This window comes from Kogia breviceps, chromosome 12 (assembly GCF_026419965.1).
Source record: "Kogia breviceps isolate mKogBre1 chromosome 12, mKogBre1 haplotype 1, whole genome shotgun sequence".
In the NCBI taxonomy this organism is placed as follows: Eukaryota; Metazoa; Chordata; class Mammalia; order Artiodactyla; family Physeteridae; genus Kogia; species Kogia breviceps.
In genome coordinates, this window is record NC_081321.1 from 96677141 (window position 1) to 96696737 (window position 19597).

Sequence of the window (19597 nt, forward strand, 5' to 3'; positions counted from 1 at the left end):
CTCGGGGCCAGCCTACCCCTTCCCCGCTGGTGCGGTACGACTCCTCTCTGTGCCCCCTGCCACCCCTTCACATCACCTCAAGGCTCTAGTAGAGCCTGTGCTCAGCCCGGTGGGCTCTCCAGGCCCCCACGTAGCTGGCAAGAGGAAGGGCCCAGGCCCCCTCCCACCATCCCTGCCTGTCCCTAGGTCCTTCGGTGCAGCCAGCAGCCCCCAGATGCGACCCCCATGGCCAAGGCTCCAATAGGATGCTCTCCTGGCATCCCCCCATCACCCCCCTGGGCCAGAGCCCTATCCCTGTGGGGGTCCCACCCATGCATCCGCCTCTCTAGGTCTCCCTTCACCCCTCACCCCAGCCTGTGCTCACAGATGACCTAGGTACCCACTGGGGTCACACCCCTTTCCCACAGCTGTGCTTGGTTTGTTGCTGGGTCACCGTAGCTGTGGTTGGCACACTTTGAGAACAGCACCAAATGAACTATGGTGAGGGGGCTCCTCGCTCAGCTAGATGTGTGTCTTAGGGCCACACTCACTCTTGGCCCAGCTATGAACAGCCTGACCAGAGGCCTCAGGATGGTAGAAAGAGACGGAGCTTTGAAATCAGACAAGCCGAGGTTCAACTCTCAGCTCTGACACCTGTCAGTTATGGGCAACGCCGGAACCTCCCTGTGCCTCAGTTTCCTCACCTGTAAAATGGGAATAATTGTATCTCTCTTTCAGGCTCAGTGGATGATTAAATGAGATATTGTACATAAAGGGCCCAACAGAGGGTCTGGCGAATCACAGGTGCTTAATAACTGTTGAATGATCATCAAGGGAGGCTTGATGCCTCCCTCCCCCCTCTGCGGTCACAGCCTGGACCCTCCCTCAGACCCTGATGGTCACCGGGGTCCCAGGCAAGGGGCAGATGCTGCTCCTTGGGGGATGTCGGGACAGAGCTACCAACAGCCTAAGCAAGAGGCAGGAACCTTTCCTTCCCACGTGTACATGTCATATGGATGCCGGCTGGTTGCCAAGGAGGTGGTTTCCCTGGCAACAGGCAAGCAGGGGTTGCCGAGGCAGGCTGGAGAGACAGGTGGTACTCTGAGGCAAGAGAAGGGAGGGGAGGTGAGGTGGGGGGAAGGAGGCTCCGAGAGGCAGTGGGGCATGAAAACCTGTGTAATAAACCATTTGGCACTTGGGAGACCCTCACTTCAAGGGCATCACACACAGGGATGGCAAGGCTGCCCTAGGGACCTCTGCGTCAGAAAGAGGGAGGGTCGGGACTTCCGTGGTGGCGCAGTGGTTAAGAGTCTGCCTGCCAGTGCAGGGGACACGGGTTCGAGCCCTGGTCCTGGAAGATCCCACGTGCCGCGGGGCAACTAAGCCCGTGCGCCACAACTACTGAGCCTGCGCTCTAGGGCCCACGAGCCACAACTACTGAAGCCCACGCGCCTAGAGCCTGTGCTCCGCAACAAGAGAAGCCACCGCAATGAGAAGCCCACGCACCACAACCAAGAGTAGCCCCTGTTCGCCGCAACTAGAGAAAAAGCCTGCATGCAGCAATGAAGACCCAATGCAGCCAAAAATAAATAAAAATTAAAAGAAAAAGAAAGAGGGAGGGTCTTGGAAGAAATGCTTCCAACCTGCCTCCGGGTAAGGAAGGGGGCAAGGCTGTCCCAGGGAGGAGCCCAAATTCCGGTGAAAGGCATTTTCCAAGGCCTGCTCTGGCCTGTTGGGCTTTCATGCCTGACCAGAGCACCAACCACGGCCAGCAAGCCTGGCACACGGGCTGGGAATCTGCTCCTCAGCAGCCCTGGGCCTCCACCGCCCGTCTGCCCAGACCTGGATCCACAGATCTGACAGCCCCCCAAGCTGGATGTTTGTGGTCACAGAGTGAAGGGAGAAGAAGGGCCTCCTGGCTGACATGCCAGCAGGAGAGCAGATCTCGGGTCCCACAGATGGCTCCCCTCTCCCTCGTGTCCAGTCCACGTGGGCTGCCCGGCACGCATCAGCCCAGAGAGGCCCAGAGATGTCTCAGGTCCCACAGCCCCTCCCGCCCTCCGCTCCACGCGCTCCCGCTGGCCTGGGCGTACAGCTCAGTGATTTCCAAGGCGGCAGAGAAGAGCATCGTGACCTGCGACCCCACAGGCCTGTGCCCCACGCTGCAGGTGGTCATGCTGTGGGTGGGAGAAGCTTCAGGGCCGAGGGCAGGGGAGGCTGTCTTGGTGTCTGCTTCTCGGGGGACCTAGACTCCCCGAGGGCTCCGAGCAGGGCGGGACGTGACCTGTGTCTGGATGGGTTCACTCTCTGCTGGGTGGAGCACAGACCGTGGGGCAAGGATAATAACGGGCCAGCTGGTTAGAAACCAATTGCAGCACTCCAGGCACGAAGTGGTCGTGGCTCCCACCAGCGTCAGCCCCGGAGGCGTGAGAAGGGCCGGGTTCAGGATATGTTCGAAATGAGCTGTGCCGATGGGTCCGATGTGAGCCGCGGTGGCAGGAGAGAAGGAAAGGGCACTTCCAAAATGTTTAGCCTGAGCACCAGGAAGGACGGAGCCACCATTCACCGCATGAGGAGGACTGAGGGGAGAGGCACTTGGATGGGGAAAGAATTGGAGATTGGTCTGAGAGAGAAGCCGATAAGGGGTCCAAATGCAGTTGCTTCTGGTGTTCAGAGGAGGTGCCTGGGCTGGACGTATACATTTGGGAGTTGTCAGAGTGTAGAGGGTCTCAAAACCTTGAGGCTGCTTCACTCCCAAGGAGGGGAGTGAAGATCAAAGAGAAAGGGCCCCAGGCCTGGACTCTAATGTTTAGAGGTCAGGATTTCTCTGGTTCCTAAGAAGGAACCAGGGGTGCAGGCTGAGGAGGCATAGTAGTGAGTCAGAGGGGCATTAGGAGAGGGTGGAATGTTCCGGAAGCAAGTAGAGAAAGTGTGTCTAGGAGGAGGGAGAGCTCGATGGTGTCAGATGCTGCTGTTCATCAAGAAAGATGAGGACTGGGAACTGACCACTGGGTTTAGCAATGTGGAGGTCAACGGTGACCTTGAGAAGCAAGGCTTTGGTGGGCAGAGAGAAGAGGTGTGCAGAAAGCCTGACTGAGTGGGTCGGAAAGGAGAGGGAGAAACTGAAGACAGAGAATTTTGACAGATCTGTTATAAGGAGTCGTCAAGAAAGGACAGGGTCACTGCAGGTGGCTGTGAGCTCAAAATAAGGAATTTTAAATGGAAGAAATCATAGCATGTTTGCAACCTGTAAATGTAATACTGTATCATTAGCCCTATATTAAAGGTTATGAAACCAAGACTCAGAAAGTTTAAGTAGCAGAACCCGTTAGCAAAAGAACTAGGCTTCGAACCCCAGTCTGTCTGGCTTACTCCAAATCCGTGCTCTTTGACACGTCAACTTTTCACACACAAAAAAACTGCAGTAGTACAACTTTTTTTTTCCTGTCACAATATACCATGAGCATTTTCCCACATGAATAAAAAGCAAAAGTTGACATAATCAGGAGGAATATACAATCTACAAGGAAATGGGCAGATTTTAACTCAATTCACTCAACATCTGATAGACAAAATAATCAACAAGTATATGGCATACTTTAGCAACACAGTCAATAAACTTGACCTCACTGACACATACAGAACACTCACTCAGCCACGCACAATACACATGAAATATAAGCCAACAATAAAGCAAGTCTCAAAAGACTTCGAAGGATTAAAATCCTACCGAACGTATTCTCTGATCACAGTGGAATTCGTGAGAAACAAAAAACAGGATGATAACTAAAAAACAAACGTTTGAAAATTAAGCAAAAGACTTTTAAATAACTCACGGGGCAAGTGGGAAATTTAAACTGAAAGACAACAAAACTATGACATATCAAAACTTGTGGGATACAACTAAAGCCATACTTAAAGGGACGTTCATAGCCTTAAGTGCATAAATTAGGAAAAAGGAAAGATTGAAAATCAGTGATCTAAGTATCCATCCAAAGAAAGTGGAAGAGAAGTAAACAAACATCCTTCCCTGGATGTGGTCCAGTCTCCTCCCTTTTGCTCCCCGTCACTGTCGGAGGCAGTGCGATAAAACAAAAAAAGAAAGAAAAGGTACGAAGATTTAAAAGGAAGAAATGAAGCTTCCATTATTCATAGATGACATGACTGGGTTCATAGAAAATCCAAAGGAACTTACAGAGAAACTATTAGAATTAATGAGTGAATTCAGCAAGGTTACTCTCTCTATAAAGTCAATATACAAAAATCAATCGTATTTCTACATACCAGCAATAGACAACTAGAAAATAAAATTAGGGACTCCCCTGGTGGTCCAGTGGGTAAGACTCCACACTCCTAATGCAGGGGGTCCGGGTTCGATTCCTAGTCGGGGAACTAGATCTCACATGCATGCTGCAACTAATAAGCCCTCATGCCGCAAATAAGAAGCCTGCATGCTGCAGCTAAGGCCCAGCACCGCCAAAAATAAATGAATAAATTTTTTCAAAAAGAAAATTAGGGCTTCCCTGGTGGCGCAGTGGTTGAGAGTCCGCCTGCCGATGCAGGGGACACGGATTTGTGTCCCGGTCCGGGAAGATCCCACGTGCCGCGGAGCGGCTGGGCCCGTGAGCCGTGGCCGCTGAGCCTGCGCGTCCGGAGCCTGTGCTCCACAACGGGAGAGGCCACGGCAGTGAGAGGCCCGCGTACCACAAAAAAAAAAAAAAAAAAAGAAAATTAAATTAAAATGGGGACAACACCGGTACCCTGAAGCCGTATTATGAGTATTAATGAGGTAACAGGTGTAAAGTCCTACAACGGTACCTGGAACGTAGCGGGGACTCAACAAATGGCTTCGTGACATCATTATCACTCCTGTTAACGTCATTCTTATCTGCCCAGGTCCAACCCCAGCAGCTAGGGACTGGTGTCAAGGGCTAGCAGAGTCTGCGGCCTCCCTTCACATCTCCTTTCCAGCCCTAAAACCTTTTGAAGCCGCCCTGCAACCTGGCAGGGCCTTTGGGCCTCTTCCTCACACTCCAGAGATGTCAGCCTGAGCCTCAGAGAAGTCTAAACACAGGCAAGAAAGATGTTCCATGCAAAAGTGAGTCTCTTCCATTAAAAGGAATCTTGGAGAAGGATATTTATTCATGTGAAAAGATGTTCATGAGATACTGTAACATGAACAAAAATAGCTGTACTACTCCAATTTTTTTAAAAAAGTATGTGTGAGTGTGTGTATGGGTCTCTTTGCATGTGTTTATAGAAAAGACTGGAAGGTATAGAGGTCAATGTTACTAGTGTTTATACTGGAAGAAGATAGGCTTAGGATGATGGTTGTTTTCTTCTTTTTGATATATATAGAAAGATCTCGTGTGTGTGTGGTGTGTGTGTGTGTGTGTGTGTGTGTGTGTGTGTGTGTGTGTGTATGGAGAGAGAGAAATGTTTTTATTTAACAGCTGACACCAGAATTCCTCCTAGGGAAAATACCACGATGAGTTGCTGGGAGAGAAGAGAGAATATGGGGAAGTCTCTGGGCCACGTGGCAAGCAGTGGCTGCTGGAAATTCCCTGGGATGGAGGGGCCGAAGGTCCCGCGAGAGCTGGCCGTGGTACGTTCTAATTGGGGTCATTGGCGCTGCCCTGTAGGAACGCTGCCTCTGCCTCATCCTCAGTAAACCAGGCCACATTCTGAGCACCCTCTGTGCGGGGTTTTATGGACATCGAGGAAGGACCTGAGTTTCATGTACGAATCAGGGTGGTGGGGACAGGAACAGTTACAGCACAGACAGGCAGAGCCCCAGAACATGCCCTCGGAGGACCTGCAGGACCCACACATGGCTGTGCGCCTCCCGGGTGCGGAGGCAAGACCGCTACGTGGCGGCTGGAGGCCCCGGGGAGTTGAGACCCCAGCTGACACTGGGTGGCATTTATTCTTCACTTTCTCCACAATGAGCATATGTTACTTGTTCAACTAAAATAGATGTAACTGAAAAAAGAATGTCTGCCACCATCCCAGCCACCGGGCAGAGTGACCACGTGTTGACCAGATGGGCGAGCCGGGCTGGGGGATGAACAGTATCCCAGCCGTGTCTCTGCTTGACTGTAAGGACATAAAACTGTGCGTGCGCGTGCGTGTGCGTGTGCGCGCGTGCGTGCGCGTGTGTGGTGAAGGGGAGTGTGAAGAATTGAACATCGTTGGTGTGTTAAGGGCGTGGGTCGCTGCCTGACTTTTTCCTCTTCTCGTGATTCTTGTTGTTGCTCCAATGTTGTTTGTGCAATAAAAACAGGAAGGAACTGGTGAGCGGGTCAACGTCATTTGGTCAGATGCAGGGACTTTCTTCGTTCCTCTCCAGCTGTGCCCTCACCGCCCCTCATTCCAGAAGCGGAGGGGCGCGCCAAGGAGGGGACCCCGGGGGCACCTCACCCCTACACTCCTTCCAGGGGCCAGGGCCACTCGCTTGTAACCTCCGTTCACCTTCAGGGAAATCCCTCCAGGCAGGAATTCTTCTCCCCAGTTTACAGGTGAGGAAGTGGAGGCTCACGGAGAGGTCACACAGCTGGTACACTGACCGAGCCAGGAAACCAGACCCTGAGCCAGGCCTCAGAGGGCGGGGGACTCACCGTGTAGATGGATTCGGGTGGAGGCTGCTCCCGGCTGCTGGCAGCGCTGGGGCCCGGGCACTTCTGGGCAGTGTGCTTCCGTGGAGCCTGCATCTGTCTCTGTGGGGAAAGGAGTCAGGGCTGGGGACCGGAGGCTCTCCTTCTCCCCACCCCCGACCAGGCCCCGCCAGAGGCAAGGATGGCAGGTTGTCACGAGGCCGCTCAGAAGTGCATCCCTCGGCACCTTCCATCCACCCTCTCCAGGGAAACGGGGCAAATACCTGCAAGACCTACATCAAACCACTCACCTGCCCGGGAACGCCGGAAACGATAAAGATCCCCGGCGAGGCAATTGCCCGCCACCCAGTGCCTGGCTCTGGATGCCACCCAGTGCCAGAGCACAGTGCCAGCAGTGTGACAGGGTCCCTGGCTGCAGCCGATTACTGTGGGTGTTGCTGAGCGAGCCAGCGCAGGCCAGACCCGGTGGCTCTGTGGCCTCACGCAAGCACTTACTCTCTCTGGACCTCAGTTTCCTCGGCCGTGCCCCGCCCCTTTGTGGGATTGCTGCGCAGATTCAGGGAGGTGACGAGGAGGTCAAGCGCTCTTGACACTCCTGTGCCATTTATGTGGCCCTGGGCCAACCGCACACACTCGGGTTAGCCAGGCGGTGTGAAGAAGGGGACACCATCCCTGCCCTCCCGGAGCTTAAGACCCGGTGGCGAGACAGACAATGAACCAGTGGTTTTACCACGTGTGGTTCCTGCGCTGAGACAGGGACAGAGCCTCCAGCGCCGGGCGGGAACAAACGCCTCGCCTGGCAGCAAGGGATGTTTAAGGCTGAGAAGTTCGTTTGGAAGAGAAGGGGGAAGAGACGGAGGGAAGCTGTCCGGATGCCCCCCCCACCCCAATCTCAGGCACACCACACTGCCAACAGGGAAGCAACACAGCCTGATCTCGAGGCAGGACCTAATTAAAAACCCTAGCCGCCTGCCAATCCCCAGACCATTTACTTGGGATTAGCTCTCGAGAGCTACTGAACACTCAGGCAGAAGCCAGCGCCACCCCCAGTCACAGCACAGTAATGGCTCAGGAGTACATGGGGCCTCACTGGGTGCCCGGTGGGGCTCTAAATGCATTACTTGCCTTTTCTCCTGCGCCTCCCTACAAACCTGCAAGACCAGGCTTCATATCATCCCTGTTCCCCCCTCCCCCCGCCACCGAGAGGCTGTGAAGGCTCAGAGAGGGCTCGCAACTTGCCCGAGGTCACAGAGCCAGAAGTGGCAGGGGCAGGATTGGAACCCAGGTCTGTGTGATTCACCAAGATGCTGATCTGACAGTACCTGGAGTTTTCACTCCCCTGTTTTGTTTGAAACTGCAGGTCTCACAGACAGATCGGTGCAGGCATCCGGGCAGCACCTTACAGTTTACAAAGAACTCTGGGACTTATTGTCATTTGATTCTCACAGTAGCCTGAGGAGGTGGGCCTGGACTTCCCACTTGCCAGAGGGGGAAACAGGTTTGTCCAGCTAGTCATTGACTGCCCTTGGATCAAACCCGGATGCCCTGTTCGCAAATCTAGTGGCCCTCCCCTGCACCACCAACTTCACTGCCAAGGCTGGTGGTGTGGGCTCACGGGCGGGGGCTCTCCTGGACCCCACGGTGAGCAAGACCCAGGCCTGGCCTCGTGGCATTCCTGTTGAGGCTGGTGGGGCCGCCAGGGAGGTAAGTGCCACTGTGGGTTCGTGAGAAGGAGTCCATGTCTGCCAGGGGCTGGGGCAGACTTCTCAGGGTTTGCTTGTGCGAGCTGAACATAGGACAGGAGTCTGAGGAAGTGTCCCCGGCCGTGGAAACAGTGCCGTGTTCTTACTGGGGTAGTGATGCTCCTGGGAGCCAGCCTCGCCCCATCCGGGTGCCCTGTCCCAGACCATCAACATTTACCCTTCCGATCATGATTTTCAAATGAATAAACCAATCGGCAGCTCAGGAAACCTGCAGAGCCTCTGTTTCCCCCTCTGTAAAATGGGAGCGATTCCATCACCTTGCCCACCTCACAGCCTGGCCACCTCTGACTCATCTTTCAGGTCTCAGCTCTCATTTACTCCATCACTCCTTCCATAAGCACTATGTGTCAGGGTCGCCCAGACACTGGGGACACCGAGTCCCTTCTTTCTGGGGCTTATGCTCTGGTGGGGGAGACGGTAATGACACAGAAGCAAGGGGGTGGGAGCAAAGCAAGAAGAACCAAGCGAGAAGCAGGGAGACCCTCATTCTGGGCGAGGGGTGATGGCAGCCGGGGCTGGGGGCTGGGGCAGGAGAGAGGGGCTGGATCCTGGACAGACTGTGGGCGGGGCTTGCCGAGGGATCAGCCGTGGGGTGGGGTGGGGGTGGGGGTGGAGGGGGCGAGCACAGCACCAAGCCTTGTGGCCTGAGCATCTGGGGGCCTGGTGCCATGTGCTGAGCTGGGGCCGACCTGGGGGGACTTAGGAGTGCTGTTCCTGACCAGGTGGGTGCAGATGCCCGTGGGTGCCCGCACGGAGTGGACGTGATCTGGAGCTCGGGGGGTGGGGGAGGGGGCTCTGGGCAGCCACATTGGGTGGGACTGTAATCCCGGGAGCGGAGCAGTCACGGAGGAGCGTAGACAGACGAGGAGAGCTCCGAGGAAGGGGCCTGGGAGGTGCCAATGTTCAGAGGTCACAAAAATGTGGCCCCAGCACAGGGCCACCGGGGGATCCTGGGACCAAGGAAGGAGTGTGCCATGGAGGAGGGAGACCTGCTGTGTCTGATGCCCTGCGAGGATGAGGAGGGATCAGCATCGGATGCTGCCAGCTCCCGGGAGCCAACCTTGAGCCCAGGCTGCGTGTGAGCCCTCGAGCCTGCGCTCAGCACCAGAATCATCTATCTGCCTCTTCTGAGTCAGTAGCTCCCGGCTTTGATTCATTTATCAGACGTGGTGCTGGAGTCCTCCACGCCTCTTCCTCCTCGGCCCTGTCCTCCCGGGCCCCGTGGCTGGCTGGCTGCCGGGCCCGTCTCTGGCCTGGCCGGGGCTCCTACTGCACGCCCTGCTCCTGCCCTCAGCTCATGGTTCAAACGCTGGCCATCCAGTTCTGGGGCAGCATCGACAGGGGCCACATCCGAATTTGGATCCAGCTCCGGGGAGCTCTGGGAACTTCTCTGGCAACAGAAACCCAGCAGCAGCTTCTGGCCTCCTGAGTTCTGTGTCCTTCAAGCCCAGGTTCTCACAGCAGCCCCTCCTCGCTCAAGTGCAGGGAGGGACAGCAGGAAGCGTCCATGCACTGTGCTCCCATCAGGGGTCAGGCACCAGCTGGTGACTCGCAAATGTGGTCTCTTCCACCCTTGTCGGGTAAGGGTGGGGGTCCACCCTTATCCCCATTTCTGGAGGAGAAAACAGACTCGGAGAGGGTCGAAACTTGACAAGAGGACAGGGGCTGCATCTGTCTTGCTTTCCACTGTGTCTGGCACTTAGCCCAGTGCCTGGCACACACTAGACACTCAACAGCTATTCCTGCAAGGAGAGGAGGGAAGGCGAGGGACGAAGAAGGCAGGGTCTCCGAGGCCGTGTGGCCGGAGGATCTGAAGTCAAGCTGAGGCTTCGAGGTTCACCCTCTCCTGTCCTCCCTTCGAGACTTTACTGAGCGCCTACTCTGCACCACCGTCTCCCCGGCCTCTCAGGACACTGAGATCCAGTCATTCGAATCCTCTTTTTGCAGAGCAGGGGCTGAAGTGAGGGCTCAGGGTCAAGGTCTTGCCCTGCCTGCTCTGCCCTCACCGGCTGTGCTTCACACTTCATGGGAGGCATTTGTGTGGTCACACAGTAAGCCAAGTTGGGGGGGGGGAGTCCACAGACGGAGTGTGAGTCCCTCAGCACCCCTGCCTGAAGCCCAGTTACTGTGTCACCCCCAGGTTGCAGCCTGGGAGCTGCTCAGTGAGGGCAAAGAAGAGCTGTCCTGCCTGTACCCAGCCTTGGGAGAGCAGCAGGGTGGGGAGGAAGTATATTAAGGGCCAGTCGCCGCCTCTCTGAGCCTCACTTTTCAGAGCTGTAAAATGGGAAGAAAACCGTCACCGAGTGACTCTGGGACGCGAACCAGAGCACGCCCGGGAGGGTGCCTGGCACCCAGCGGCCCTGAGGAAATGCTTCTCCCTTCCTTCTGGGCTGCTGGGGATCCAGAAAATCTGAGATAAGGTTTCCTAATCCGGAGGGCTAGAAATGGTAAGCACGCGGGCTCACGGCTTCCATCAGACACTCAGAGGGACCCGTGACCCGGAAATGGCTCAGCAGCCCTGATGTCTTGCAATAAGACCAAAAAGGATCTGGTGGTGGTGAGTTGGCGGGGCGAGGGAGGGGGCCCTGGTGCAAGTGGCCACGAGGGGCACCTATTCCAGGCACCCCCTCACAGGGTGGCATCCCTAAGCCACAGTGAGTGGGGTGGGGGCGGCGTCGCCGTGTGCCTGCAGCCCCTACCTTCTTCCAGAGCAACAGGGCCGTGGCCGGGAAGCTCAGGACAGTCAGGATGACGATGAAGGAAAAGAGCAGGAGCGCCTGCGGGCCCTGCGGGGGCTCTCGGTACCCTGTGTCTGGGTGGAGGGCAGGGAAGCAGAGACGTTAGTTGACTGGGAGAGACACACCCCACCCCCCAACCCTACTTCCAACTCTCCCCCACCAGGACCCCCCAGACCCCGCCTCTGCTGAGGTCCGCCTTCCCACACTCGCCTTGGCTATGTTTCTATGTTTGCTGCCTTGATTCTCGTTAGCGGTAAGGACTACATCCTTTGCTTCTTAGGTGCCCCTGCCTCGGTGCCTTGGCTTCACCGAGAGGTGCTTATGGGACCTGGGCGAGTCATTTCGCCTCCTGGGGCCTCCCCCTTTCCACACGTGAAGTGGTGATCATACGGGCAGGAGTGGTGAGGGTGAAGGCGGTGGGCTTGTACAAGGCCTGGCAGGTGCTGCCGGCACCAGGGGTAGGTGAGAAGCCCAGCCCAGCCCTTTCCCTTGAGCCATCCAGCCTTTCATCCACGCCTTTCTCCTCCCATGCCTCTGTCCACCCCTCTGTCCAGCTGGTTGGCCGAAAATTGCGGAGTGCCAACCACATGCCAGGCACTTGAGCGTCTGTTATTTAACTAACACATCCTACTACCGGGCGCCAGCCCTTGCATTCAGGAAAAGCTTCTGACAGGCAGGGTATTGCCATGAAGAGTAGGGCCAAGGTGACATCCTGGCGAGCAGCAGGACTGGGGGCCAAACGCAGGTCCGTGGGATTCTGTCACCCTGGCCTCTACCAGTGGGGGTCACAGACATGCCTCAGAGAACCCTGACTTCAGTAATGGGCTGTTCTGAACCTTTTGGAGTCACTCCTCTTTTGAGAATGTGATGAAAACTAGGAATCTGCCCCCAGAAAGATGTACACGGGCCGTGTCTTTGCTCACAGGTCTCTACAAACACACGTGCACATGCCCCATTCTGTGCTCACCCAACTAAGGGTGCCAAAGGGACACTGAGAAAAGGGCCTGCCAGAGGTAGCCAGATCCACACCCCAGGCCTCTGCCCTTGCCACACAAAGATGGGCATATCGGCACACCTGTGTGGCCAGGGGCCCCCCCCGAGGCTGCTCTGCTCTGTTTTGCCAAAGCTGAACAATGAGGCAGACGTTCCCCACTTCGGCTCCCGTGCCCCAAAGTCTGCCGGATGAAACCTCTGGGCCCCTCGCCCCGGGAAGGGCCGCCGAGGAAGCTCACCTCTGACCAGGATGAAGGTGCCGTTGCCTATAACCCTGGAGTCCGGCCAGTGGACGGAGCAGTAGTAGGTGCCAGTGGCAGACGAGTCAGGCAGCTTGGGGGTGATCTGACACTCTATGGTGTGGGTCTGGTTCTCTGTGCCTGGACCAGGTTTGCAGCTGGTCTTCTCCTCAGAGCTCCTCTGGCCCTGGAGGTCCACATGAAAGTAGCTGACGGTGAAGTCCTTGAACTTGGGGGTGTACGGGTAGGTAATCCTGCAGCTGAAGGGAACGCCCTTGTTGGCCAGAGAGACGACAATGGGGAGGCCGGTGTGGGTCACTGACTGCCCTCCTGCAGGGGAGGAAAAGGAGAGAGCGGTTGCTTCAATCCCCTGCTTCCCCTTGAGGACCGTGGCCCACATTCACGCCCCACACCCGCAGTGTGTGCAGGTCAGGTGGTGTCCAAGCGCTTTACACGCTGTGGCTCTATACTTCCCGACACGCCCAAGGCACAAGTGTGTAAGGGCTCCATTTTACAGCGAGGAAGAGTCTGGGGTCAGGGAGGTCAAGCCGCTAGCTTTCGGTTTCTCTGCAGGTATGGAGTGGAGCTGCCATCCCCCGACCCCGGGTTGGAAGACCCCAGACCCCAAGCTTCCAAGCACTCTCCCTCCCAAAGGTCAAGAAGCCACGTCGGATAAAAGCACAGGTCTGAGACAACCCGGAGCTGGTGAAGGAGGAGAAGTAAAGAGGAAAGAGGCAGGAAACAAAACAACGAAACCCTGCCGGGCAGGAAGAAGCACTTCCTGGCATAGACAGGCACACAGAGGGAGGCAGGTCTGCCCAGGGCTCTCCCCAGCCCCGGGGTGGGGGGGGGGACATGCCAGGCGACAATCAGGAGAGACAAACCTCTCCCTGAATCTGAGCTTGGAGAAGAATTTGTCAGGTTTTTACAGACAATTACAAGCAACGTCCCAGAAGCAGTTTTCCAACAACGCAGAGGTGTTCCATATGCAGCCATTTGGCCGTGAGCACGACGAAGGCAGTTCTCTGGGAGCTGTCCCCCCCCCACCCCCACGTACCACCCCCCTCTCATCAGAGGCACCTAGGAAAACAGTTTGCAAGCCCCCAAAGCAGCAGCCTGCCCGGCTGGGCGGCCCGCCCTCCCGCAGGTTCTGAGGCGCTGGTCAGATCCTCTGCTGGGTCGGCAGCTGCCACCCACCCTGCGGACTTCAGCTGCACAAGCCACCCCCAGCTTCACTATGCCCTGTCCCCCAGCACCTTCCTTCTCCTGCAGCTGGACAACAGACGGCTCTAAACTGAGGTCGGCATCGAGCAGCCAAGAACATGCCGGCCAGGCTGGTAGTGGGAGAAGACCATGCACTGGAGCCACCCGGACGGAGCCAGCGGGCTTTATCTGGTTGGGGGAGTGAGGTGCGGGCCTCCCACCTGGGGTCGGTGTGGGCCTGGCGAGAGGCCGGGCCGGCTTCTTTGGTTCCTTCCTGGGTCTTTTCAGCTCAACCTGGGCCGGATCCTCCAGGGAGGTGAGGCCAGGCCCCCTGGGAGACTCGGGGACAGGGGCGGAGACGGCCCTCCACACCCGTTAATCCCTCCAAGCTCGGACCAAACTGATATTTTGAGCTTCCCGGGGAGCAACTAAAGAGACACCCCCTCCCCCCAAGAACTCAAGCCAGTTCCAGGGAGTCGACTGGCGTGTCTGGATGTCACAGTGGCTTGACTCTCTCCTGTGTGATACTCATGCACGGAGACGCCACTGAGCCAGCCCCGGGGGCGCCCCTCCGGTGAGCGCGGGGGAGGGGACTTCACGCCGCACTGTAGATCTCTGAGCCGGTAGTGGTTGTTGTTTAGCTAGAACGATATATTCGTTTTGTCATAAAACAAGGAGCCTTGATTCACGGCTGAGGTCGGAGGCGTGGCAGGGGCAGGGTAGGGGCGCGGAGCCGGCGGGAGGGGGGTTGCGCCTGACGCCCCAGGGTCCCAGGCAGGCCGAGAAGGACAGGAGGCGAGGAGCAGTGCCCGCCAGCCCATGCTGTGTCCTTCCTGCGCACACCGGCCGCCGCCCCCTTCTGCAGCCACCTCTGCTGTCCCCTCTGCCTGGGACCGCCACCTCCTCACCTGGCCACCTCCCAGTTAGTCCCCCACACTCAGCTCAGGAACCACTTGCCGGCTCTCACGTACCTCCTCTCGTCGGGTTCTCGTGGTGACCCTGCAAAGTGCCGGCAACGGGCTGGCGTTTCCTCAAGAGGGCCGGCAGGTCGGAACCCATCCAAAACCCCCGGGAAAGTGGCTACGCCGAGGCCTCTCCCCCTCCCCCAGGGCCTCCTACCCCTCCTCTCTCGTATCTAAGAGGCCACTCCAGGCCCGGGGAGGCTGGACATGCTGTCAGCACGGCGAGGCCACCTTCCTGTTTGTCCTGGCAGGAAGACATTCATCCAACTGTCTTAAAAAATTATCCCCATTGGAGGTATCTTTCTAGAAAATGAAGGAATCTGCTAGTGCAATTAAGCCAATCTTTTACATTTCTGGGGAAATCTATAAAAATAGATGACCATTGTTCTGTATTCTTCTGGGATGTGTTATTTTAAGGTCAGAGGGACAGGATTGTGGAAATGTATGGTCTTGGCTCAGGTCTCCCACAGAGAGAACCTCAGACCTGGGGTGAAACTGCTGTCTCCAAAAAGTGAAGGGATGAGGCCATCTCTATGGACCAGTGAGGTCAGCCAATCAGGAGAGACCAGGCCAAAAACAAGGAGGAGGACAGGAGGCCTGCTCTTGCAGCAAAGGCGATTGGGCTCTGACCTGATGATGTAGCTAACTGCTTCCAGCGCCCCTTCTTTTTACTGGGTGTCAGCACCCCAGGGCCTGGACCATGGCGGCCCAGCTTCCCCCTCCTCTCCTGGACCTGTGCCTCCAAGAAGCCCCTCTGGGGTCCAGGCTGCTCCAATTGGCTGCCACCAAGAAGCATCCGCCAGTTAAGGCTCCGTGCTACAGACAGGTTCCGAGTAATTTCTGAGTCCACAGATGCTTTTCAGCTACCAGTTGTTTGCAGCTCCAACAAACATTTAAGAGTATCAGTTAGATCACAGGCCCTGTTTGAGGTCCAGAGGGGCTCCCTGCCCTGGCAATGTCCCCAGTCTAACAGGGATGGGAGGGAGCCTGGAGTGGAAAACCTGGTGGGGAGGGAACCACTAACTGTGACTAGGGAGGAGACGAAGGGGTGGTGATGCCCTGGGGGTCTGGAAGCAGGAACGCACATGTACAGTCAGGCCAGAACTGGCCCAAGGAAAGAGCAGAAAGAAAACGTATAGAAAACGTATTCTGGCTCGGTGTGACACAGACCCCACGTCAACTAAACACCGTGACAGGACTTCCCTGGTGGCTCAGGGCTTAAGAATCCTCCTGCCAATGTAGGAGACACAGGTTCGAGCCCTGGTCCGGGAAGATCCCACATGCCGCCCGCGAGCCACAACTACTGAGTCCACGTGCCTCAACTACTGAGACCTGTGCACCTAGAGCCTGTGCTCTGCAACGAGAGGAGTCACCACAATGAGAAGCCTGGACACCGCAACGAAGAGGAGCCCCCGCTCGCCGCAACTAGAGAAAGCCCCCGCGCATCAACGAAGACCCAACGCGGCAATAAGTAAGTAAGTGAGTGAGTAAATAAATCAATAAAATAAAAATAAACACCGTGATGATCCTATGAGGCAACGATTGCAACCCCATTTTGCAGAAAAGAAAACAGAAGGTCTTAGATGTCCAAAGCCACAGAGTCCCTAAACGGTAGAGCTGGGATTTGAACCGAAGTTTGTCTGATTGTGCTTAAGGAAGAAAAGCCAGCACTCAGGTCAGGCAGCGGAGTCAGACCCAGCCAAGTGTGACCGGTGCCAGACTGTGAGCCTTCGTGGTGGTAACAAGCACAGGAGACATCACATGCTAAAGAGAGGGGAGGGGCTTCCCTGGTGGCGCAGTGGTTGAGAGTCCGCCTGCCGATGCAGGGGGACGTGGGTTCGTGCCCCGGTCCGGGAGGATCCCACGTGCCGCGGAGCGGCTGGGCCCGTGAGCCATGGCCGCTGAGCCTGCGCGTCTGGAGCCTGTGCTCCGCAACGGGAGAGGCCACAGCAGTGAGAGGCCCACGTACCGCAAAAAAAAAAAATAATAAATAAATAAATAAATAAATAAATAAAGACAGGGGTTTGTCAGACCCCTGGTAGGACGCATACTTTTTCACAGTTGGAGGCTGACAGGTGGCTGCACGGCTGCAAGATGACATAGAAACCACAGACCAGACAGTGTGGGTGAAGAGGGGGCTTGGACACAGCTACTGGGGCACCCAACCTGCCCTGCGGGGGCCTGCTCCTCACCCTCGATGCAGAGGGGCTTCCTTGGGGTGATCACAGAGCTTAAGGTGTGCCCCCTGAGTGCCCCCACAGGGATGGCACACCGGCTGCTGTCTGTCTCAAGCCCTGTATCGGCTGCATCACGCTTTGGCCCTAGTTCAGCAAAGGGAGTGTGTCTCCCAGGGGACAAGGTGGGCCAGCCTGGGGACTCTCTTAGATTCATGGGCTGTCAAGAGGGGCAAACGGCCCAGGGAGGAGGACTGGGATGGAGCTTGGATTCCTGAGGCTGTGGCAGGAGGGAGAAGCACAAGGGCCCGGTTGGGGGCCCCTGAGTGGTCACGGAAGTGCCCGAGAGAGTCCACTCCACAGCCTGCAAGCACCCAGAGACAGGCCCCGTGTCCGCAGTACCTGATGGGCGGGGCTTCTCGCCCCTTCCCGCTCCACCCGCTTGACACGTGGGGACGCTCGAAGAGGGGGTCTGAGCGGAGAAAAGAGGGAAGAGGGCCCTCACCCCTTACTCTTACCCCATGGCACCAGGAATGAGTTCAGTGGCAATCAGTTCTGAATCTGGGCTGTGACTCGGGTTTGGAGACTTGAAGAACTCATTTGCGACGGTAAATGACCTCAGGTCTCTGCCGTGCTCAGAATGGCTGGAGCAGCTCCAGGCGCGGAGGAATCTCCGCACACCAAGAGATCTGGGCTGCAGGAGCGTCACAAAGTTGCTTTTGGATAATCCTGTGTATCCCGGCGCAGCCTAGGCCCGGACGGGCACCAGGAGGAAAGCACTTCAAGGAGCCTGGCGTGTTTTCTGCAGGAGGGACGGATTGGTGGCCGAAGGGAGAAGGGGCTGGAGGTGGTTGCTCTTCCCCATGCAGGTCTGAAAGGAAAAGAGCAGGCGGGCGGCGCAGGGAGCATTTGAAGGTCGAGTCCAGGGGGAGTTTTTCTGGATGGGAGAACTGTGAGCCTGTGTCAGTGTGGGTGGTACAGGACCCGGGAGGGGGTGCAGCCCCGTTGGGTGAGGTCCACGGCAAGTGGGAGGAGGCTGGGAGCAGGGTCAGCCAGAGAAGGATTGGGAAAGAGTTGCAGCAGGGCGTCTGGGAGGGCTCCACTCCCCAGGGCCACCACCCCAGCCCCACATAGCTGTAAGCACCCAGAAGCTTGCACTGGGCAGCACGGCTACCCCCCAAGCCCTGCCCACTCCTACTTTGCAGGAGATGGTGTTTTCAGGGATGGTACATCCTCTACCACTCACTTACTGGCAGCTCCAGGGACTGCTAAGAAGCCTGCAGCCTGAACAGAAACGGCGCGGGGAGGGTTGGGGGGCAGGGGAGGGGTGCCTGGGAGAAGACCAGTTTCCAGAGGTAGCAGGCCTGGGTTTGGATCCTGGCTCTGCCATTAAAAACTGTGCAACCTGGGCTTCCCTGGTGGCGCAGTGGTTGAGAATCCGCCTGCCGATGCAGGGGACACGGGTTCGTGCCCCGGTCTGGGAAGATCCCACATGCCGCGGAGCGGCTGGATCCGTGACCCATGGCCGCTGAGCCTGCGCGTCCGGAGCCTGTGCTCCGCAACGGGAGAGGCCACAACGGTGAGAGGCCCGCGTAACGCAAAAAAAAAAAACAAAAAAAAACTGTGCAACCTTAGGCAAGTGACTTGACTTCTCTGAACCTCGGTATCTTCCCTGCAACAAGGGGAGAAAAACAGTGCCAAACTTTCAGGGTTGTCATGAGAACAAATGGGTCCAAGGACACGGCGTGCTTGCCACAGGGTCAGGCTGCCTTTCCCCGGTGACAAGGAGGCAGGGAAGCCAGACCGCTCCTAAGCCCTCACTGTGAACATGGAAAGGCAAATGCCAGCCTGACTCTTCTGCCCATGTAAATGAGAAGCCCACAGCACAGGGCACTGCAGCACAGGGTGGCGTCCGGGCCTGACAAGACCCCCAAGGACTCCCTGCCTCCTGCCCCAAGCCTGTGTAACACCTCAGGCCCTGTGCTGGGCCGGACACCAGGGGGTAGGCGACGCCGTGGGGCGTGGACCCTGGGCCTGGCCCTCGAGGCTCGCCTGCCCGGGTGAGCAGTGTGTGTCCAGGGGCTCTGAGCCGGGAGAGCCCTCCCTCCCAGCAGCCTCCTTCCCCCATCCTGCCTGCTAATCTGTGACCCCTGTTGGGAGAGACTTTATCTACCACCCGCTGGTGCCTGATTCCTCCCTTTTCCGGTTCTTCTTTTGAATCTGTGGGCGCTTGAACTGTGGGTTTGAGAGCTGGCTGGCAGTTGATGCCTCACTCCCCACTCCAGCCCAGGGACTCCATGCCGAGTCTCTGGTGGAGGGATCTGTAATCAAGGAACTTGACTGGGTGTGGGAGGGGTGCCCACACCATCAGACCTCTCCATCCCCAGCACAGCAGCCTCCTCTTCCACCTTGACAGCTCCAGCATCTATCCTTCTCTTCTCCCCAGCCAGGCTTGCTGGGCATTGCCCTCGAGGGGGATCCACCAGCCATCCTGCTCCTGCCCTGCCTGGCCCTGCCTGGACACCCCACCAGAGGAGGCCCAGGAAGGAGTCTGAAACCAATTTACAGGGTCAAGACATGTAATTTTAAAAAATAGGGCTTCCCTGGTGGCGCAGTGGTTGAGAGTCCGCCTGCCGATGCAGGGGACGCGGATTCGTGCTCCGGTCCGGGAAGATCCCACGTGCCGCGGAGCGGCTGGGCCCGTGAGCCGTGGCCGCTGAGCCTGCGCGTCCGGAGCCTGTGCTCCGCAGCGGGAGAGGCCGCAGCAGTGAGAGGCCCGCGTACCGCAAAAAAAAAAAAAAAAAAAAAAAAAAGTAGAACATGGAGCATCTCTTTTGTAGTAAGGACGCTGTTTGTGACCTTCTGGTTTGTCATATTCCTACAACTGGATTCGGACAGGGTCACGCTATAACGCGCATCCCTTAACTTTGGG

At 57.0% G+C, this 19597-nt stretch overlaps 1 protein-coding gene across 2 annotated transcripts in view; it reads right to left on the reverse strand.

Annotated features, from left to right (window-relative positions):
- NFAM1 (NFAT activating protein with ITAM motif 1) overlaps window positions 1–19597 on the reverse strand; it is a 30637-nt gene that overhangs the window by 1441 nt on the left and 9599 nt on the right. Inside the window, exons 1-4 of one of the 2 annotated variants that reach the window (XM_067008337.1) lie at window positions 14501–14679; window positions 12327–12656; window positions 11056–11168; window positions 6597–6695 (exon numbers count right to left, since the gene is read on the reverse strand). In XM_067008337.1, the coding sequence (XP_066864438.1) occupies window positions 6597–6695; window positions 11056–11168; window positions 12327–12656; window positions 14501–14588 (630 nt within the window). In that variant the 5' untranslated portion in view covers window positions 14589–14679. Of the gene's footprint in view, window positions 1–6596; window positions 6696–11055; window positions 11169–12326; window positions 12657–14500; window positions 14680–19597 lie in introns of those variants that run through there. The other variant, XM_059080967.2, reaches the window with a different exon arrangement.